Source organism: Oryctolagus cuniculus, chromosome 2 (genome assembly GCF_051225735.1).
Source record: "Oryctolagus cuniculus isolate XC-2025 breed Fujian yellow rabbit chromosome 2, ASM5122573v1, whole genome shotgun sequence".
NCBI classification, from domain to species: domain Eukaryota; kingdom Metazoa; phylum Chordata; class Mammalia; order Lagomorpha; family Leporidae; genus Oryctolagus; species Oryctolagus cuniculus.
In genome coordinates, this window is record NC_142868.1 from 177,344,396 (window position 1) to 177,367,345 (window position 22,950).

Here is a 22,950-nt window from a genome sequence, read left to right on the forward strand (position 1 = left end):
GAGCTTTGGAGAGATCCCATTGGTGGGACCAGCGCCAGGAGTATTTAACTCCGGTTTAGCTGAGATTTCCCGGCCCTGCTGAAGGGCTGCTGCTTCTCCTGGAAGCCCCAGGACAGGCCGAAGGGGAGCAGCCCACTCCAGCAAGGTCCCTGAGCCCCTACAGAGCCCAGTGGGCAGACACAATATGGTGGGAGACAGAAGGGCAGAGGCTGCTCCCCGCACCGAGACCACCGGGCTTCGGCCGAGCCGCTGCCTGCATCAACATCAGAGAGCCGGCGTCGGGTCTGTGGAAGCAGCCTGGAAGCTGCTTGCTCTGAGTGATGCGATCCTTTGCGTCACCCTTTGCGGGCCATCAGGGAGACATGCTGCGTTCTCACTCCTGGAGCTCCCAAGCTTGCTCTGAGGTAAGCCTTGCCTCCTCCTTCTGACTGACTTCACTTAGCCTGTGTCCTCCAGGTTGGTCCATGTAGCACAGGTAGCGGGATTTCCTTCTTTTCTAAGGCTGAGCTGTGTTCCATTGCGTCTGCGCGTTCATCCATTCGTCCGCTGATGAGCGTTTGGGTTGAGCCCCGCTTTGATGGCCATGCTGAACGCTGCAATGTTAACGTGGGGGTGCGGGTGTCTCTGAGATGCGGATTTCATTTCTTGTGCATATACTGGTTTATCCAGGGGAGGGATTGCTGGATCATAGGAGAGTTCTAGTTTTAATTTTTCGAGAAACTTCTGCACTGCGGCCACAGTGGCTGTGCCAGTTTACATCCCCACCGACAATGTGAATGGGTTCCAACAGGTTGCAGTTTCTGTACACCCTAGCCGATCTTTTTGTTCATACTAGCCAACTGGCACGCGTGAAGTTGCGTCTTGTAGTTTTGACTGCATTTCCCTGGGTGATTGATGGTGTTGAGCACCTTTCCCTATGGCTGGCCATTGGAATGTCATCTTCGGAGGGGTATCTGCTCATCTATTTGCGTTATTTGGTTTTTCTTATTGAGTAGTTATTGCATATCATTATCAGATATGTGGTTTCTAAATATTCTCATTCCATCGATTGCCTTTTCTTTCCGTTGACTGTCTATTTTTTTATTTCATTGCCTGTGCTTTTGGTGTTATATTGATGAGATCATTGCTAAGACCAATGTCAAGAAAATTTTCTGTGTCTTCTAGTACTTTTAGAGTTTCAGGGTTTTTTTTAAGTTTGTAATCTTTTGAGCTAATTTTTGTGTATGATGGGAGTCCAATTTCCTGTTTCTTTTTTCCATGTGGATATGTGGTTTTCTGTGCCATTTGTTGAATACCCTTTGCCCGGTGTGTGTTCTTGACATTCCTGACTGTCAAGGTGTGGCTTTATTTCTGGGGATCTGGAACACTTCTATTGGGAGAAAGTTTCCTTCATGCATTAGTTAGCTTGAGACATAAATCATAATAAAGGAAGGGTAAATGTTAACTTATTTTCCTTTAGGTGCCCATTTTCAGAATAATGATTTAGTTATTTTGTATCATCCAAATGAATCACTGTTATTTTTGAGTGTCATTAACTCTTGGCTTTTACCATAGTTGTATTTAAGTCTACTTCAGTTATTCTTGTTATTGCTCAAATTGTGGACCAGGTATGGATCTGTGTGGCCTCACCTTCTTTGATGAAGAAGGTGTGGTGTTCTCCAGCTTGCTTTTTCCACTTAGTACCGTGTTTTGGGAGATAACATCCTGATCCATGGATGTATTTGTTCCTTCTGCCCCTAGAGAGCTGCAATGAGCTCAGTCATAGTTATACCAAGGGATAGAGTGTATCTAGAATTATATTCTTACAAGTAGAACTACAATGAAGAGTTGGTGCATGTCTAATAATTTTTTATGCCAGTGTGTTTTTTTGGAATTGATTTCTAGAATAGAGATTATAAGACACAGTTACTATGAGATCATGACAGTTATGATGGATATTGGTGAAGTCTCCTCCACAGGGATAACTGGAGGATGGTGAGATCAGTTGGACAGGGCTTCTTGAGAGCACACAGTTTGAGTCGACTTTTATAATTCAGGTACCAATATATTTTGATAAATTGTATCTATCAAAAATGATTTTATTCTTGTCCCCCCAAAATCTGATTTTCCAGATTTGGATTTGTGTCTAAATTATTGTTGTTTCTCTATATTTATTTTGAAAGACATACAGGGCCGGCACTGTGGCGCAGTGGGTAAACCTGCCGCCTGTGGTGCCAGCATCCCATGTGAGTGCCGGTTATTGTGCTGGCTGCTCCACTTCAGTTCCAGCTCCCTGCTAGTGCACCTGGGAGAGCAGTAGAAGATGGCCCCAGTGCCTGGGCCCCTGCACTCACATGCGAGACCTGGAAGAAGCTCCTGGCTCCTGGCTGTGGATCAGCGCAGCTCCAGTTGTTGTGGCCACTTGGGGAGTGAACCAGCAGATGGAAGACCTCTCTATCTCTGCCTCTCCTTCTCTTGCTGTGTAACTCTTTCAAATAAATAGAAATAAGTCTTAACAAAAAAGACATAGAGACAGAGAGATCTTCCATCTGCTTGTTCACTCCCTAAATGCCTGCATCAACCAGGACTGGTCCAGGCTGATGCCAGGAGCATAGAACTCCGTCCGGGTCTCCCACGTGTGTGGCAGGACTCCTAGTTCTTGTGTCATCACCCGCTGCCTTCCGTGTGCATTAGCAGTAAGCTGGGCCAGGAGCAGACTCAGGCTCTCTAGGGTATGTGGGCATCTCAAAGTGCTTCTTAACTCTTAGGCCAAATCCCCCACCGCTTATTTTTATTTAGTTAAAAATTTCTACACTCCGCATTCTGAACAGGATGCTTTCTGCATGACTTCCAAGGAATCACCATTAAGAATTTATTGTGTAAAGGCCAGCGCTGTGGCTCACTTGGCTAATCCTCTGCCTGCGGCGCCAGCACCCCGGGTTCTAGTCCCGGTTGGGGCGCTGGTTCTGTCCCGGTTGCTCCTCTTCCAGTCCAGCTCTCTGCTGTGGCCCGGGAGGGCAGTGGAGGATGGCCCCAAGTGCTTGGGCCCTGCATGGGAGACCAGGAGGAAGCACCTGGCTCCTGGCTTCGGATCGGTGCAGCGCCGGCTGTAGTGGCCATTAGGGGAAGTGAACCAACGGAAGGAAGATCTTTCTCTGTCTCTCTCTCTCACTGTCTAACTCTGCCTGGCAAAAAATAAAAAAAAAAATTATTGTGCAAAAAGAATGGCTGGCCTGAACACTGTTTGGGATGAGAGAAATGACTACAGACCTTTATCTTGGCTTTCCAGAAGCTATAATCCAGCCGGGGTGATAAGACTGAAAAATGACTATAACACGAGATAGTATGCAGTGCAGGCGAGTGAGAACTACAGAGAAATATCAGCTACAACAAGAGCAGGAGGGGGTTTCAGGTTAGACTGATCAGGAAAAGCTTCAGAGAAAAGATGAGATTTGTCTGGACTTGGATTGGTTAAGGAAACTGTTTTCATACGTGAGGAAAAGATGCAAGGGGTCAGGAGGTCTGGGCAAGAGTTATGCTGAGACTGAGAGGAACATGGTCAAGTTGGGCTGGGAGGCACTGGATCTACACTGTCCAACAGGAAGTCAGTAGGAAGCCCTGAGGGTTGTGGGAAGGGAGGTGCGTGATGGAATCGCGCGGTGAGATCAATGGCTCCAGCATGGTGAGACTGCCTGGGGAGCGGGAGTTGCTGAGTGGACACGCCTAGGTTGAGACAGTGCGGGTGTTGGGCAGAATGCAAGGAAGGGCTGCCCTGCCCCGCAAAGGGAAGCCCTGGATGGTGGCGGCACCTTGAATGTCCAGGAGGGAGGAGGAGGGAAGAGTGACGATCCTGAGCCTGCATCAGCCAACAGGGAGAGAGAGTCAGAGCTGCAGCATTTCCACTCCAACTCCCCAAAGGCAAACACACACGATGATTAGCTGCTGAAACTGGTGCAGCGACTGTTGGTGAGCTTGGGTGTCCCCAGCTTGAGAGAGCCCCTGGGCTCCCAAACAGCTGCTGGAGTCGACAGAGAAGACGGCTGAGCCTCTGCAGGGCCTCTGTCCCTGGGCGGGCCTGGAGCCCTCTCTGGACATCATGTTCCTTTGCTCCAGCCTCCACTGGGAGGTTCTGGGAGTTTAACACTTGGAGTGGACATCTGTGGTCATTCGGCTGTCCAGTATCCATTCATCCTATTCTCAGAAACAATCTCTTATTTTTGTTTTAAAATTCTCCCCTCATCCCCAGCAGTCTGCGTGTCAGAGGAACAAGCTCCAGCCCTGGCTGCAGGTGCAGGGAGTGACCCAGGGATGTAACCCACAGCACATTCGTGGGCAGCGATGGTCTGGGAGCTAGCACAGAGACCTGGATTAGATTGTTTCTGGAGAAGCAGTTTCTCCCGCTTTCTGCCAGGGCCCAGAGCAGTGCTGAGGGCATCGGGCCACCACGTGGGTCCTGCAAGTTAAGTCACCACAGGCAGGATCTAGAGTAAGAATACTGGCATGACGAGTGCACTCACCCGGGGGGCTTCCCAGCCGGCATCTGAAGCACCCTCATCAGAAACTCGCCTTGCAGACATGGTTGGAACCCCTCATATGCTCCATCAGTGAGACCAGTCACGCTGAGGACAGTGGGTGGCCAGAAAGGCCTTGCTCACCTCTCCCTCGGCTTAAATGGTCTAACACCAGTCTGCTGCAAGCCCGAGGCCCAGCCCTTGTGCTCGGCTGTCCTGGGGCCAGATCCATGCTCTTCCGGTGCTGCACGCCTGTTTCCCAGGGGACACATGTCCCTCCCCCCCACCCCCGGGTTTTCCTGTGTGTCAGTCTGGTTGTACACATGTCAGGTTTTGATCAAGGTTTGCTTTCTTAGTCAAACACACATACTCCCTGACCGTGAGGCGAGGCAGGTACACAGGGACCCATCTGCCCAGAGATCCCACATTTGGGGAACGACCAGATGGTCCCCAACGGCTGGGCTGGGCTGCGCTGTGCTGGGCTGCACTGAGAGATGGAGGAAAATCAAGTTCTGTTGACTGCGACTGAGCCTGTAATTTACTGTGGCCCTGGCCCTGGCCCTGTTCAGTTACAGAGGCAGGACTTGCTTTAGCCTAGGATTTTTTTTTTTTTTTTTCATAAACCCAGGGAAGGAAGGGCCCTAAAGAACCAGGTCTTTCTGAACACTACATATTGTAATGCTGTGACAGGTGGGAGAAACTAGTTCTCATCACTCCAGCAAGAACAACAAAGTAATGCACACATGAAGTATTTAATTTACTCCACTTTATTCTGGGACGTAGGAGGTTACAGTAACACAACTCACAAACATACCAGTGGACGCTGAAAAACTAAGGCCATCCTGTGAGTCGTTTTTACAACTTGATGTTTTACACATAATGATCTTTTTTAAAAAATCAATTACCAAAACCAAGATTCTCTTTTGAAAGCAACGTTTGAGGGAGGTGCAGGGCAACTTTAGGGCCATAGCCAATCAGAAACTCACCTGTGGCAAAACCATTCCTTTGCTACAGCATGAAAAGCAACACCGGGGCAACCGCTCGCTCCGCCCCCAGCGCTCCTCTCACACTGGCCCTGACGGGATGGCCCATGTTTGGAGCCCACTGCCCTCCCAGCGAGTAGCAAAAAGGAAGCTTTACCTAAGAAATGCGCTGCAGAACCCTTGGAGCAAGGGAAGAAAGGGACCTGTAACTAAGGCACTGGAGCACATTATTTATAGAAAGAAATGTAAACAAGTGAACACCCACAGGCTCCCCAGTGAGTGTCCTCACAGGAGGGTCTCTGTCAGGGCTTGGGAACGCCTCCCTTTCTGCAGCCTTCAGTCATGGCTGCCAGCATCCGATTTTTGACACGAGCCGCTAATCTCCAAGTGACTCAAGTGGAAGTTCTTTCCCTCTAATCTGTGTTTTCGCAGCATTAACAGCCAAGCAAGTATTCTACTAGGATTCTTAAGTCACGGGCTCGTTCTAACACTGATTTTTTTAAACCTTTGACCATGTACTCTGAATTTTGGAGTTATCTGGGCTTGTTTCCAACAAAGACGCGGGGTCTGAGAACCTGTGACCTCATCAGTGTCCCTCCCTGTGGGTTTGTTTTATGTGCACTGTAAATGAAGCACACCCCCTCCACTGAGAACACTTCAGAGACAGACAGCACTGTGCACAAAGTCCAGAGTCTGCCTCTGAGGGCCTGAACAGGCATGGAGTCGGAGTCATGTCTGGCTGCATTAAGACGTAGCAGAGCTTGCTCAGTCCACAGTCACAGGGGGCAAGGTGTGGACGCCGTAATTCCTGAGGCCAGTCCCAACTCTTGAAGCTAAGGGAATTCACACCCGACACGTGAGGATCAATTTCAGGGTTCTAGGTCAATCATTATCTGTACAGTTAATTTTTAAGACGCAAAGAGCGAAATAATTGCCAATAAAAACAAAACCCACAAAAAGGAGGGACGCTTCTTTTTGGAGTTGCCATTTCAAATTCTTAGAGTGAGTACAAAAGGTCTCTATCCTCCAGCTTGGGTGCTTTATGAGGGTGAATCTGGGCAGGTGAAATACAGTCTGCTTTTATCTGAGACCCGTGTTAGATGATCACAATGATGTTCCCTTTGGCGCTTCCTCAGGCACAGCGGACTGCCGCTGGGCGGGCCACACCTTGAGCAAGAAGCCTCATGAGCGTGCAGGGGCGGGGCTGCGTCACAGGCACACTGGGAGAAGGCTGGCTGTGCCCTCCTCTTGGGACAGACGCTATCCTGATGGCTCAGCTATTTCTGTGTTTAAATATAACCCAGGGAAGGCTGACGGACACTTAAAGTAGCTCTCTTATGAAGGGAAGGGAAAAAAATTTTTTTTTTTTTTTTTTTTTTTAAACCTGAAACACCATTAAGTGAAAAGGGTGGCCTGGGAACAGAGCTGCATATTAATTAGTAAGCTCCCAGCAGGATTAAAAACAGCTTGGAGAGACCAAGTAAATGTGGGTCGGTGCGTCCTGGTAGAAGCACTAGCTAACACTTTGCAATAAAAACGATGTGTCGCAGTTTCCGGCCCCAGCCGTGCTTTCTCAGACTCTGCTCACGGAGTTCAGCTCACCAGTGTTGACCTTCTGTGGCAAGGCAGGACTCACTGGCTGGGTAAAAGTCACTGACAAGCAAAAAACGAAGTGTGATGCATGCCCAGGGTACATTCAACAACAAGTAGCTGTGGAGGCTGGCTTAACGCGGGAGTGAAGCTGACAGGTTTCTAACAGCTGAAGGCTTTCATTGCCTCTTGGGTTTGGCAGCCCTGACCACCATCCCTTTTATGGGACGAGGGTGTGCGCTCTGCTGGAGTAGAAACCCGACCACAGGCTGCTGTTGGCTGAGGAGGAGACTGGCTACTGAGCCGCTGGGCTTCCCACTGACTCCAAATGACAGGAATACTGAGGGGGAACAACTCGTCCAAAGTGGCTTTAAATAGTGCGACTGAAAGAAGCCTAACGCTGGAAAGAGAGATCCCTTGTATCATTAAACAGGATGCGTTGTGGGGTTATCACTTTGGTTTTAGAATCTGTCACGGCTACAAAGGCTGAATCATTTAGGATATATTATTTCTGCAAGCAATTTGCTGCCCTTTTTACAAGCGATTTGCTGTTGTTGTCTCTGCAGAAGTTAGATACCCATGCACACATGGAAGACACAATAATCTTCCTTTTTTGGTAGGTTTTAAAGAAATCTCAAAAAGATAGTTTCTTACTGCAGTAACAGCATGTTCTAAGTGTTTCTTTAAAAAAGTTTGACTTCATGAATACCACTTGTAACACCTGCCAACACGCTGTAAGGAAACCGCTAAGCATGCAAGATTGAGTGTAAGTGAAGAACCTAACCTGTATCAGTTCCTATCTTTTAAAGTTCAAGCTAAAGTTTCAAAGTGGAGAGCCTGTGGTTGCTCCCTGAGACATGTCCAGGTCTGAGTTTCCATAGGAGAGAAGGGCACAGGTGGTCTTGTGATGGCTCCATCAGCACAAGGTATTAAGAATAACGCAGGGCTTCCTCTCAAAGCATCTGATGTGTTTAGGGGGAAGACGGTTCTGCCTCTGATCTTAGGAAAGGATGGGCTGGGTCTGACTGGCTAGAAAGGAACGAGGACGATGTCAAGGGAGGGGGCTGGGCGCTGGGAAGAACAGTGCTGGCCTCCAGGAGATGTGTGCTCTGAGCCAGGGCTCAGGCATTTCAGATCTACCTGTGGTCTGGGGAGTCAGTTAGGAAATAGGTTTGGGCCTTTAAGAAAAACTAATGTGTACCTTGTCTGTCAAGAGCCTGATGACTGTTTAATAATATTCTGGCTGGAGTTATTTCATAGTAGTCACTCCCTGCTACATACGTAGTATCGAAATTACATTCAAGATCTAAAAAAAAAAAAAAAAAATTGTGTGTGTAGCAATATTTTCCCCACAAAATTAAGTGCAAAATATCTTTAACAAATCAGATGGTAGTAAGAAATATCTGACACAGTCATGCAAAAATGCATTTCGGTTTACAAAGGCTTAGAACATTTCCAAAGTATCCCCTGGCTCTTGCCCTGTGAGCCTTACAATCCTACTCATTTTTCTTTGAGTTTAAATGTGGCTGTTTGTGTAAAAAACGGTAACATGCAAGTTCGATGATCTCCAGTCCACCAAATATTCTCTCTTGCAGAACGAAGATCACAATGGTGATTATAAAATACCACCGGACAAGACTGTACAGGTATATGAGGAGGCACATGGCAGGGCTGAACAGGGTCCAATACAGTATAGACAGCAGCTTGACCACAAGGACCCTGAGCTCAGACTTGCAAGGGGGAACCAGACTCTGTCCAGTAAAGTAAAAATTCTTCTCCCCCTGATAGAAGGACCGCAGCCTCTCTTCTTTCTCCTCCCACCGCTTGTGGCACCAGAGCTGAAGGTCTTCCTTGGACGTGGGGAGGGTGTCTATCGGATGTCGGTGGACGTGAAAGTGGATTTCCTTGGGAAAGTTCCCGTGCAGCAGGTGCTTCTCTGTTTGGGGGATGTTGTGGGGATATGCCACGGTGATGTCATGGACAGCATCGAGGTTCCTACCTGGGTTTGAAAAGATGAAAACAGGGAATGAGCACTGATCAGTCTGGACAATAGTGCAGACTCCCACTGCAGGGCAGAACCAAACCACTGAGCAGCCGGCACAGAGCACACTCCATGGACAAGGAGCTGGGGACTGGTGTTCCTGGGCCCCACCAGCCATTTGAAGTGTTGTTTTCCTTTTTTTCTGCTTGCTAATTACCACAAAGACATTTAGAAGAAAATTATCCCCATTCCCAGAAACAGTGATTTGCCACTCTGGAACCAAAGGGATACACGTGCTAAGTCATAATGGACCAGGCTTTTGCTTGATGACACAGCTGGTTTCATGTTGTAGCACCTCTTCCATCTGCAGACCTCACAGCCCATTCATTTTTGCCTGCCAACCATAGCCAGAATCCTTGTGTTATTTGCTGTTTAACTCCATCCACCTCCTCCCGTTTTCCTTCTCAATGGAGAAACTAAGGTGTCCTGACCTCTGGCCACATACGCCAACAAGCCTGATTCAGAAGGAGGCTCTTTCATTTACCCACCACACTGCTCTGTAGTCAGTGCTTCTGCCTCCACCTCTGCCCAAGCCCTGCCTGCTCGCTCACGGTTACTCACCTCATACCTCGGACTGGTCTTTCCCCATGGAGTCACCTCTGTCTTTCCACTCAGCCATTCCACATCACTCTTACATGTAGTCGTGAAACGGTTATTTATAACTGCTTTATAAGTATTATTTATAAAGAGTTTATTCATACACCCCAGCCAGCCTTTCTCTTACAGGTGGTTCTTAATACTTACTGATCAAATATAGTGCTGTGTTATTACAAATTGGTATCAAAACACTATGAACTTTTTTTTTTTTTTTTTTTTTTTTTACTGGTGTTAAGAGGAAAGAAGCACAGTTTAATTTCTTACTGATAGTAAGGGTGTGTGTGCGTGCACATCCCTGTGTGTTGTTGGCATTAAAATGTTTACCACATGAATAACAATTTTGAGATGACGATGATGGTATTGCCAATAGAAAGCTTTCTAAGAGAAAAGTGCTTTACTACAAAGGGCTCTGAAAAGAGCTTCTTTAAGCACCGAGGCTCCAAGCAGCCTTGCCCTCTGTAAATGCTCACCTGGCACTCACCTACCACCCTGTGCCACTTCTAGATGCCCAAGCAACTTAGAGGCAAGTGCCCAGCGCAATGCCTTGTGCTAAAAAGTTTCCAGAAATATGTGTATGACCAATATTTTTATGGTCTACCAAGTATCTTCTCATTTAAAACTGTCAGATATAATTATTCTACATTGAGTTGCTACAACAACTTAGTTAAGTAATTATGTTTCACACTTTATTATTTATAGCAAGCTCTTTGCATACTGCTTGGCACATAAGTTCTTAAAGGTTAGCATCTACTATGACTTCTACATCTAGTGAGAATGACTTGTTCTATATTATACACTTTCAACTTGTTCTATGAATTCTTGATCCAGCAATCTTGGGGTGGAGGCAATAGAGTATCTTAAAAACATCTGTTTTAAACATGGGACTTTGTAATGTTGACATAATTAAAATGATAGTGCGCCACGGCGCTGGCCTCGAAGTTAATCCTCCACCTGCGGTGCCGGCATCCCATATGGGTGCCAGTTCTAGTCCCGGTTGCTCCACTTCCAGTCCAGCTCTCTGCTGTGGCCTGGGAAAGCAGTAAAAGATGGCCCAAGTCCTTTGGCTCCTGCACCTGCATGGGAGACTGGGAGGAGGCTCCTGGCTTTGGATTGGCACAGCTCCGGCTGTTGCGGCCACCTGGGGAGTGAACCAACAGAAGGAAGACCTTTCTCTCTGTCTGTCAAATATAAATAAAAAAAATGACCTATTTATAAGCAAGTCCAGAACAACACTGCAGTGTTCAATATGAAAAGACAAAGAAGTAAAAAAGGAACTGAGCTGATATTAAGCTTCCCATAAGCATTGCAGAGACTAAGAAATGTGTTCACTCCAAACCATGAGAGGAGGAGGGAGCAAAAGGCTTTCATGTGCAGAAGGGTGTCAGTCAACTGTCTTGTTGAATATTTAAACTTTACGTTAAGTAAATGTGTCCAGACAACACAAAGCCACAGGTAACTCTTCTCCTATTCTAAGTGGGAGAGACCCGAACACTGCAGTAGAGGAGCGAACGTCCCACATGATCCCACTCTAGACCTCCTGGTCCGTGGTCTCCAGCCACGGAGAACCAGGCGAGCTTCCAGAGGGCAGGGAGTCAGCGTGACTTGCATGAGCTGACTCAGATGCACGGCACAACAAGGGGAAGAGAATCAGCCGCTGAGATGTTGTTTTGTTTGATTTACCAATTTATAATAGGGTGAAACGTGTATCAAGAAAAAAAAAAGCTCCTACAATTAGGATTTATACTGCCTTTAAATTGTTTGGTCTGAAGACAACAGACTTTTAAATATGAAAATTCAGATGGCTGCCATCAGTAAAAGCTATTTTAGAAAGGCTGCAATGCTGTTCAGATGGCTTCAGTTACACATCCACATGCTATCTGCCTGTCCTCTGCTTATTATCAAGGGCTTAGACTGTAGATTTGTTCTGTTGTGAATACTGGGTCTACTGTAAAGTTTCACACTTCACTGCTTATTTCACTCTATAGGAACAAACACAGCTGCATGGATCCGTAGATGTTTCCCTAGAAGAACAAAGCACTTGCTTAATATTTCAAATATCATTTTTTAGTCTCAAATTAAGACTGAGGGAATTTTGAGCACTTTATCCATGTTTAAGTAACCAACATGAGTTTAAAAGCCATGGCTGAATTCACAAATGTATATTACAGAAGAGAGTGTCTCCCAAACCTATGACACTGAACCCACTGTTATCAGAAGATCCCATCCATGGGAATAGCTCATTGGGAAGAGGAGAGCGTCAAATCCTCACATGTTTGTATATTTCAAAGGAATGAGCTCAAAGAAGCTTTTGTAGTCTCTTAGGGCACATTGGCGTGAAGAAATCCTGGCTTGTTCATGACTGCTAAAGAAGCCGAGCCAACTGTTCAATGACAGAATAGTACATAGAGGAGTATTTTTTTTTTAAGCCCAAGGCTCTTTAATAGAAGTATCTGAAAATTCCTATTCCATAATCAAGTTTATGTGGAATGTAACATTTTCTTTTTAATATATTTTTAAAAAATTAAATTATTTTATATTAGCCAGATCCAAACCTCTAACTGTAACTACACACCTTAGGATGCATTTGTGTTCTAATAAAATGCTGAAACTCTTGATCTTGAACACTGATTTTCAGACTTAGAATAATACTCCAAAAGTGATAGAAGTTGGATTTAATTAATAAGCACTCATTCCCAGTGCCACTTTGACACAGATAATTGAACATGGCTGATAAGGCATGACACTAGTCACATACTCTGAAGAACAGACTCCCCCCCAAAGGAATCTTTTATTTAAGGAATATAAACCATGCATTTCATAAGAACACCTTTAGGAATATAGTGATTCTTCCCACCATACCCGCCCTCCTCCCTCTCCCATTCCCAGTCCCACTCTCCACTAAGATCCATTTTTGATTAAATTTATACACAGAAGAACAACTGTATACTAAGTACAGAGTTCAACAACTTACACACACACACACACTGTTCCTCAACAGTAGAGACAAGGGCTGTTCAAAATCATTGCATCTTAAAGTTAACCTCACTGGAAGAATAGACTTGAATGAGTAGATCCTGATTGATTACAGGGAAAGGGAACATTTTTTTTATGCCAAGAGCCATTTGGGTATTTATAACATCATGTGCAGGCCACACAAGATTATCAACTTAAAAAAATTAGCCTGCCAGATAGATTACTGAATTTCAAGTTCTGCGTGCTGTTGCCTTGGTAAGGCCAGCTGACCATTCCTCATTTAGACTACAATTACCATTAGTAAGATAACCTTTCAGCTTCAAAACAGGAGAGAACATGTGAAGCATTTGAAATCAACTGGTGTTAAAAATCAAGTAGTGCCATTTTTTGGTTAGAGAAATGCCTTTGTTTTCATTTTCCCCTCTGTATTAGTTGAACACTTATAGCACAAAGAGGGGAGTCAGATGGTTCCCCATCACAACTCTGATCAGCTCTATGACCTCGGCATGTCCTAGTACCTACTCTCTTGGGATTTTGTGAGGATCCATTGGAAGAACTTGGAGAAATGTGCTCTGAGTCTTGGTAGTGTAGTCATTATTCCTCTAGATGGACAGTTGCCTTTACTACTTGAAGTTGAATTTATGTTTTGACTTATCCCTTGCCTTCCTTCTTTAGATTTCTTCATCTTTGGGAGAAAGAGCAAAACTATTAGAGGCACGTTGTGGCTTATTCTCTAGCATGCAGCCCACTCTTAGCACAGAAGCAAAGCTGTTGAGAGGACTGACCTGGGCACTACTCCTCCTTCAGCCCTTGGGCATTTTAAGCTAAGCATGGACAGTAAATAATTCTCCTATGGTATTCAGAGTTTGAATCTGATGCTCCAGTCACTGGACACCTGCCTTTTTTTTTTTTTTTTTTTTTTTTTTAAGTAAAAGGTATTACTCCAATCTTTTTCAGGGAAAGAACAATCCTGGGCTTAAAAATCAACTTTCAGCTAATGAGGTGAAACTAAAGATAGTATCTTTGCTTATCTGGGCTAATTCTGTTCTTTACAGATTTTTAGAGACCTCTATTTTCACATTTCTATCCTAAATCTGCTATTTCCATGCTGAATATCTCTTGCAATGGGCACTGGCTCTCTGGATCTTCAAAACAAGTTTCATTTTCTTGATAGGATGAAAGCATGCCAACATTTTCCACAACTTAGCAACACTGTTGCATTAATAGATCCTCTAAGGCAAAAATGTGAATAACAGTATGCACATGCTAAGGCCAGAGTTTGAAAAAGTAAGTAATGTCAAACTGAAATGACAGTTCTTGGAACTCTCCTATATAAAAGATGAATATCAGTTCCTAGTTATTTGAAGTAATTATTATACCACCAATTTATTTCATTGATCATTTCTAAAATTTAAAAAAGTCTAGGTTAAGTAAGAAGGCCTGAAATATGAGTATTTTAATATACATAATGAATTAAAAATAAAAGCAAAAATAATTCTGCTACTGTATATTATGCTTCGTAGCAAGTGTCATAAACCTTGCCTTCTCCTGGATCAGGGAAAAATTTGATACTTCAAGGACATTTTATAAACAACAATAGCAGGCACCTCACCTCCTGAACAGCTCCTGTAGGCACACTGTGCTTTATTCTCTAATACCCAGTCCCCTCCTCTCCCATAGCACCGAAGCCAAGCCTTTATGGGACTGACCAGAGTGAATCATGACACTCCCCTCCCCCATCAGACTGCTTCAGGAACACATTCATGATTCAGGTTGCCCTATGAGATATCAGGGGGTGTGGCATTTTTTGAGAATTCAGTTATATGCTATCTTATGGATTTATAACAGTTCCTGACATAGTAAAGATGTCTACCCTGTATCATATATGTTGAAAATATTTTATACTAAATTTGTCACCTGGCCACTAGTGAATTTCTTTTATTGGATTTGCTCCATTTCCTTTATCCATTCCTACAGGTTGTTTTTCTCCCAGTCAATTGGCAAAGCTCCTTCTTTATGACAGATTATTACTTTTCTATATACTGTATTGTAAATACTCAAAATTTTCCTTCTGTTACAGCTTTTGGATTTCTGTCTTGTCTCCCTTGAACCCACATTGTATGTGTATTTCATATTTCCCTTTTAAAAATTTTTTTTGACTGGTAGAGTTATAGACAGTGAGAGAGACAGAAAGGTCTTCCTTCTGTTGGTTCACTCCCCAAATGGCCGCTACAGCCAGCACTGTGCCGATCCGAAGCCAGGAGCCAGTGCTTCCTCGTGGTCTCCCATGAGGGTGCAGGAGCCTAAGCACTTGGGCCACCCTCCACTGCCCTCCAGGGCCACAGCAAAGAGCTGGACTGGAAGTGGAGCAACTGGGACTAGAACCGGCGCCCATATGAGATGCCAGTGCCACGGGCGGAGGATTATCCAAGTGAGCCATGGCACCGGACCCCTCCTTTTAAATTCTTTTACATAGACATCACATTTTCTAGATAACTCCACTTTTTCCATAGTACTGAAATACCAGCTTGGTCATACACTACATTTTCAAATATAAAGATAACTTGTCTCTCTCCTCTGTTATGCTCCACTGATCTCCTTAGTGACTCCATATCTGGAAAAGCAAGTCTGCCTTTGTATTCTGTTTCATACCATACTTGGCTCCTCCTGGTCAACTGTGTTGAATATTTAACTACATAAACTGTAAGAATATCTAATTCAACTCCAAAAAAAACCAATACCACACTGCCTGCTCTCCCCCTAAGAAGATCACATCTTGAAATCAGAGTTGCCTTATAGTCACATTACCATTTTGGAAGAAAAGACATTTTTATACTGTCTTGTCATCTAGGAAAAGGGCATGTCTTTTATTTTCTTCTAATCAGATCTAAGTTTTCTTTACACGGCTTCTGTGAGTTTCTTTTACAAAGTATTCCTGAACAGTTCATAATTTCTGTCACTATTGTGAATTGATGTTTTCCTATTTCTGTTTTTAGGCAATTGCCACTAGAATAGAGAAAAGCTATTATACATTATCTTGGACTCAACAAATTCTAATTCTAGATTTTTTTAGACTCATTTTGACTAATCAGCAGCAAAAACAGTTTTATGTTCAATTTTTATTGCTTTCATTAGCATTGATTTAGTGACAAAATGGGCAGTTTTGAATTCAACCAAAATGTGGTTTTAGTACTGTAGCATTTGTAACATTTACATCTGAAATATGCATACTGCAACAGAATTATATTTATTTTTTCTAATTCTCATTAGGGAGTGGCTTGACTTTATCAAATATATTTTCAGCATATATTCATAGGGTCAGTTTTTCTGAGTAAATTATTAACTGAACACCTGCATGGGAGTTTGTTTGACCTAGATATTAAGATGCTGGTGAGGATGTCCACACCCCATATCAGAGTACTTAGATGCGAGTCCTGGCTCTGCTGCTGATGGCTCACATGACTGAGTTCCTGGCTTTGGTCCTGGCCATTGTAAGCATTTGGGGCGAGAACCAGTGGATGGGAGTTTTCTGTCACTCTGCCTCTCAAATAAATGTTTTAAGTAAATGTAAACACATACACAACACCTGTATGAACCAGTCTTAGCTGTCGAATACTAAAAGGAAAAAAAGGTCAGAAATGCAAACAGAAACAAAAATAATAAAATCATGTGTAGGCTTTAGGTTTTCTCCATTAAATAGAAAATTGCACTATATAAGAAATAATTAAAGGAATTGGGTAATTATCAATAAATTTGAGTTAACAGATCTGTACAGACTGACATGTTCCTAAAAATTAATGGACATTTATAAAATGATTATTTACTTGGGGGCAAGATTTATATATATTTTATGAAAATGGAGATTTTACAATTCATACACTCAAAAATTTCATTAAAACAAAATATATCCCATTCAAGTTGTTTTAAAGATAACCCTTGGATGAGACTGAAAGGAAAATTCTGAACTACCTAATAGGGAATGACTAAGAGAATGTAAGGGATAGAGTCAGAGCTGTATTCAAAAGAAAAACTTCAGCTCTAACATGCTTCATTACTAAAAAGGCCCAGCTACTCATCTTGGAAATTAGAAAAAAAAGAGAGGAATCTAAAAGGAAATAGGAGAGGAAAGTTACAGGAAATAAAAAGTAATAATTATTTCTTGCCCCAGAATAAATTTACTTTTTATTTAGTACCCAGGTATGGGCAGGCCAGCCTAGCAGCTGTACTCACATCCATGTCTTTCTTCAACTCCAGGGAGTTTTAGAATATAAATTGCACAGGAAAAATGGACAGCAATGAATACAACATAATGTGCTATTTAAGTAAAAGGATAGGCAAAGCGTACTAGTTTTTAATTTTTACACAATTCCCAGCTCTTATTTAGTGTAACTGCTGCTTAAACCTGTGCATCTGTGGACTGCATTGTTGGTGACATGGATTTTTTTCAGCCAATTTCAAAAAACTAATGTCTTCTTTGTTTTTATTATCATTCTTTAAAAGGAAGAGGATGTGTTAAACTAGTATAACACATCAAAAAGTCATTGTGAATGCAAAGCGACAAACAATGTATTTTATTTTAGTGTCGGGCTCAACAAACTTGTTAGATGTTGCCAAAACAGCCAGACAGAAATCACTAACAGATTAGGATTGCATGTGTCAGCACATGCACAGCCTGCTCCCTTGTTGGCCTCTGAAGTGAAGGGGACTGGGAACCGCAGATGATTAGCCTGCGTGCTTTGACCTTAGCACTGACTGAGGGCAACTGGCGATGCTGTGTACCAAGTGCCTGCTATGGGCTGGGCATTATTCATTCAGCAAGTCTTACAGTGCCAAACAGGGCTGTAGACGTTTTTGGGGTACACTCATAACAGTAGAAGATCCTTACTCCTGTAAATCATCAGGGTACATGGTCACTTTTGTGTATCCTAACAACTCCCAAGGTATTATCCCTCTGGTGCAGTGTTGACACGGCCACAGGCACTGCGGGAGGACCACAGTGAAACAGCTCTAGACCTGTCTCCCATGCCTTTCAAATGGGCAGCTCTTTATAGGAGCTGGCAGCTATAGCGTGACCTAGGTTTGTACCCATGCATTGACCTTGAGCAAGTTACTTAACTCTCAGGGACTCAGAGCCTCATCTGCAAAATGGGAATAACACTGCCCTTGGAGGGCTAGAGGAAAACAAAGGTGCTTCTTGCTAACCAGTGTGCAAAGGCAGTCTACTATGTTTAGTAGCGAAATGAATTCTGTAATAAATGAAAAGACTCTGTTGTCTCTATGTAGAGTTTCACTTAATCTTGTACTACATATTTTCATCTCGTAAGCACATTATGAACACTATCTTGAGTAGGTCTGTTAGTTTTACAGAAAGTGTAAATGAGTGGAAATTATGTAATTTGCCTGTTATCCACTTGTAAACAAAGCCTAATTGGCTGCTCCACAGATCTGGAAGCTAGGCCCTACCATCCACTTTGTACATGAGCAGAATCTCTAAACTACAATCTGGTAAATCTGGAAAATATCCAGTAATAGTAATATGGCTTAAACCTATAAAGATATGCCCCAAAGCAAAGTCTAATGTTGCTATTCCCCCTCATTATTGTCTTTGTGATTTTGCATGTAACAGTTACTGGCAATTTCACTCTTTTCTCCTTTGACAATTAGTGAGGATGGTGTACTGTCAAGTGGGTGGGGGCAAGCAGTCCAACTGCAAAGTAAAAGCTGAATGCCTGTTGATGTGATGACAGCTCTGTTCTGCATCGGGAGTCGTTCTGGTCTCAAGGCTGCTGTCATGCTGCCTTAGCCTTGTGCTACACTTCCTGGATTAGCTTTCTCCTTAAATGACTCAAGAATTAAGTTATCTTTTTTCCATTACTCACAAACCAAAATTCACATTCAGTAAACTGGCCTCAGCTTGACTAAGGATTGAGGATCTTGCTAAAACAAGGTTTTTCTCATCAACCAGGATGACTGCAACCCAGCTCTATGCATTCTGCGATACAGGCTTACTAATCTTCAAGACCTTCTGGAGCAGGGATGGTGTGTGGGGAGATTTCTGAGCCTGACTGTGTCTATTCTAAGACTGTCTCTCACTTCTGCCCTCTACAATAACCTCATACTCTTCTCCCCAAAACAACCAATTAAATGTCCTACCAGGGAATACATTTCATGACCTTCGTACTGTTTAGTAGAAACAGTCCGAATTCACTCTTCAGTTCTATACTTTAGAAGACTTATTAAAACAGAGAGCAGTCATGGTGGTGGTAAAGGGATTATTCAAAAGTTCAAACAGTGAATTCTCAAACATAGGCCTCCTGTATGCCCAGTTCTTCATCTGTGCAAAGGCTGGGAAGAAGGGATAATCTGAGGAACTGTTCCCTCTTTTCCACTAAGAGGATTGAGAATCAGGTTAGGTATAGCTCAACTGCAGAAAGAAGTGTCTGGTCCTTCTGAGATGGCAAAACAACAGGAAGTGCTACTCTTAATATAGTATGTGGGATGACATATATACATATGTCATCTTATATATATATATGAGAGAGAGAGAGAGACTGTATGTAGTACAGAAACATAGGTTTCCAGGAACAGAACATCCCAGATATAGTGATATGATGGTAATATCATATACCAACTTCTGGCCAAAACAGGTGACGTGTTGCTGGTTTTTCTGTACCTTTTTTGCTCCCTTAGCCTATGTCAAAGCCAGGTGCTAATGTTACACTACGCTGGAAATTAACCCAAGCACTCTCAGTGCTTTACAACCATCAGAATACTATAGGGGTGGCCGTTGACATTCATCAACTTACAAGTTCTAGTTTTGAATAACTACAATTTCCCTTATGCTTTTCCCAGCAGAAACCTCTTGGGGATTTCGGCATCCTGAGGAATCTAGAATCAATTGTCTGGACTTTCTTATCTAAGACAGGAATAAAAGGCTCTTCTAAATGTTTCTCAAACTTTACCATCTAGAAATTCCTCAGTGTCGACAAAATTCCCAAAGCAGCAATGCAGTGAATGGGGGTTTGGGTTCTGTTAAGCATGTATATTTACTTTGTAGTAAGCTGTTGGGTTTCATCAGAAAGGAGAGGTCAGGACTGATAATCTAGCCAGTCATTTCCTAAGTAAATAACGGCTCCATTGAAGCAAAAGAGGCTTGGGGACCACTAAGGTAAACCAGGGAGTAAGAGGCAGATTCTTTCTTTGCAAATACTCATTAGGAGACAGGGAGTAGTGAAAGAAAAGTGCTTCCACCTAGGGATCCAATTCAATGAACTGGTGTATGGATCTGTCAGGTAGGGCTACTGTAATAACCCAGAGACTGGTGGTGTATACAATGAACACTCAGTTCTCATAGATCTGGTGTCTGGTTTGAAGCGGCAATCACTTGTTGTATTTCTACATAGTAGAGAGCAGAGAGTGACGGCCTTGTTTGTTTATATAAGGGCTTATTCACAGGGGTTTCACCATTATGAGCTAATTACCTCCAAAGGTTCTACTACAACATCACAACAGGGATTTAGGCTTTCACAAAATTGAATTTTAGGGGGACATAAACATTTATTCTACAACAATATAAAATAGCCACCTTAGTAAGACGGAACTTTCTGTTTGATTTCAGTTACAGTGTATGAAGGGTCAACATCTGGTTGAGTAGCTATTGATACTGAACTTTAAGCTGCGGGAACAATCATTAAGGAGGTAAGTGAGTACATATGCAGAAGGGTGAATGATCACCCTAAAAGAATGTGCCCTTTTTGGACATAAGGTAGATGGACTGAGATGAGATCGTACTTGGTTACTTATGGTCTAATTCCAAAGGGAATGTCCTTAGACAGAAAAGGGCACACGGAGCCACAAGAGGATAGAGGCAGAGGGAAGTTGTGCAGGGCCAGCTAAAGGATGCCAGGAGCTACCAGAAGCTGGAAAAGATAAGGGAGAATTTGCTCCTGGAGCTTTGGGAAGGTTTTGTGGTCCTGCCAGCACCATGATTTCAGACTTCTGGCTTCCAGAACTGTGACAATACAAACTTTTCATATACTTTTTAAAAATAAGTCTTATCTACTTGAAAGGTACAGTTGCAGAGGGATCTTCCATCTGCTGGCTCACTCCCAAATGGTCACAAAGGCCAGGTCAAAGCCAGGAGCTTCCTCCAGGTCTCCCTCATGTTCCCATCCTTTGCTGTTTCCCAGGCACATGAGCTGGATGGGAAGTGGGGCAGTTGGGACTTGAATTGGCACCCACGTGGGATGCTGGTGTTACAGGTGGCAGCTTTACCTGCTATGCCACAACTCCAGCCTTCCTATTGTTTTAAGTCACCAAGTTTGTGATAATTTTGCTGTAGCAGCCTAAAAAATAAATACAGTAAAATGTTAGGGATTGCTTTGCTTGTAATCTTGATTCTGGGGAAAGAAACTTCTTCAAAAGTTTTATTATAGTTTTGACTTATAAATAGGTGATTTTATTCTTTTGTTTTTCAAAATACCAAACAGAGAGCATATGCCTGTGTAGGTGAGTGGCAAGTATCTATGTTGAATGTGGGGCAGACATTTGATGGCAGTTACTGGCAATCGCAGAGACCTGTTCCTTAGCTGAGGAGGGCAGCCATGGTTCCCAACTCCAATGGCCTAGTAGTCTGTGGAGGAAATGATTGAAAATAATAAGTCCTGGGTTTGCTCTCAGAGATTCTCAATTATGTGGTCAGGATAACAGGCACTCCAGGGGTCATGATCTGATATGGAGGTTGGAGCGGGAAACTGGGAGAAAATTGGGTGATGGGTATAGTTCTACGCAGAAAAAGCAATAGGAAGTTGTGTTTTGGGGCTGGGCTCTCTGTGTGGACTTTCAAAACAGACACACCCTCTGGGAGGACTCATGGAGATCATCTTTTCTAAGTGATCAAAGAAGGTGGCTAACATCATTATAAAATGTATTTAAAGTGAAAATTTGATGCTCTAATTCACGTGAAAGAATGAATTACTCAATTATAATTAACTAGTTGCTATAACTTTCTCATAATGCAAGACTTACTTAGGGTACTGAAAAGAGTGTATTCCTACTTTGGGATGTGGGAGAGCAATCTTGTTAGGTAGGAGTACTAACTGGGATAGCAAGAGGGTACAAAGTGACTGGGATTTGGGAGGGAATAAGGCAGACATCACAGTTTTGCCTGAAGGTCTGGGTGGTTTCTAAATTTAGCAATGAAAATCATTTCTTGCTACATGTGACATACCCAACTTATTGACAGAATTATGTACCCAGGCTAGATTGATGAGAGGCCTCTCTGACCTTCAATTCAGCCCAGCTGTTTCTTTTTTGCTGTTGAATTGGAATTAACCAAACATAGGTGCATGAGTAAAGTATCAGCCTCATTAGTACTGGAATGTCTAGTGAAGTTTCCCAATCATAGAAACCTTCACCTGCAGAACAGTGGGGAGGGCAAGAGAATACGGTGGGCTGCACACTTAGAACTGTGATCTTAGAACCACATGGCTGAGTTTCAATACCAGTATTCACTCAGCTAAGGTTATACTGAATAGCAAGGCTTTTTTAAGCAGTATGTGAAGACGTGCTTCTCAGCCTTTTCCCTACTCCTAGCAGTGTACAAGGGCAGAGATGCTCATTCAGGGGTTAGCTAGGAAGGTGTGCTTGAAAAATTAGCCTGAATTTCTCAATCCCACATATCTAAGGGCCACAAATGTGTGTGATGTTAATATGATAGCAGTTGTTAGAGTATGCTAAGTTTGTTTCCCTTTGCCCTACTGTAGTGATAAAGTCCTACAGATTGAAAAGGAAAAGTAAAGCTACCTTTACTCTCAAATCATTCAATAGACCATAAAAAAAAAATCAATTTCTGGGGTTTTGTGGCACAGTGGGATGACACCTGACATCCCATAGAAGTGCTGGTTCAAGTCCAAGCTGCTGCAGTCCTGATCCAGCTCCCTACTAATGGGCCGTCTTCTGCAACTTTCCCAGGCACAAGTACTTGGGTCCCTGTCTCCCATGTGGGAGACAAGAAGTGAGTTCAGCCTGGCCCAGCCTTGGTCATTGTGGCCATTTGGAGAGTGAACAAGCAGACAGTAGGGACATCTCTCCCTCTCTAACTCTGCCTTCCCAATAAGTAAATCTTTTTAAAAAATCCATTTATTTATACTAGTAGCGAATGAACATTGGAATACCACTTATAACATCAAATTTATGAAATTCTTGGTGGTAAATTTAATATGTGCAAGTCGGACACTATTAAACACTGTTAAGAGAAATAAATGTAGAGGTATAC

The 22,950-nt window shown here is 43.3% G+C and overlaps 1 protein-coding gene and 1 long non-coding RNA gene across 17 annotated transcripts in view; one reads left to right on the forward strand and one right to left on the reverse strand.

Moving 5' to 3' along the window:
• Positions 1 to 264: 264 nt before the first annotated feature.
• LOC149128157 (uncharacterized) overlaps positions 265 to 22,950 on the forward strand; it is a 34,829-nt gene continuing 12,143 nt past the window's right edge. The window contains exons 1-2 of the long non-coding RNA XR_016229508.1: positions 265 to 404; positions 20,293 to 20,372. This is a non-coding gene — a long non-coding RNA (uncharacterized LOC149128157). The remainder of the gene's footprint in view (positions 405 to 20,292; positions 20,373 to 22,950) is intronic.
• Positions 5,242 to 22,950, reverse strand: part of LCLAT1 (lysocardiolipin acyltransferase 1) — a 188,378-nt gene continuing 170,669 nt past the window's right edge. For 14 of the 16 annotated variants that reach the window (XM_089326600.1, XM_089326599.1, XM_089326598.1 and 11 more), the window contains one exon: positions 5,242 to 9,062. In XM_089326600.1, coding sequence (XP_089182726.1) covers positions 8,560 to 9,062 — 503 coding nt within the window. In that variant the 3' untranslated portion in view covers positions 5,242 to 8,559. Of the gene's footprint in view, positions 9,063 to 10,365; positions 10,840 to 21,283; positions 21,307 to 22,950 lie in introns of those variants that run through there. The other 2 variants (XM_089326603.1, XM_089326606.1) reach the window with 2 other exon arrangements.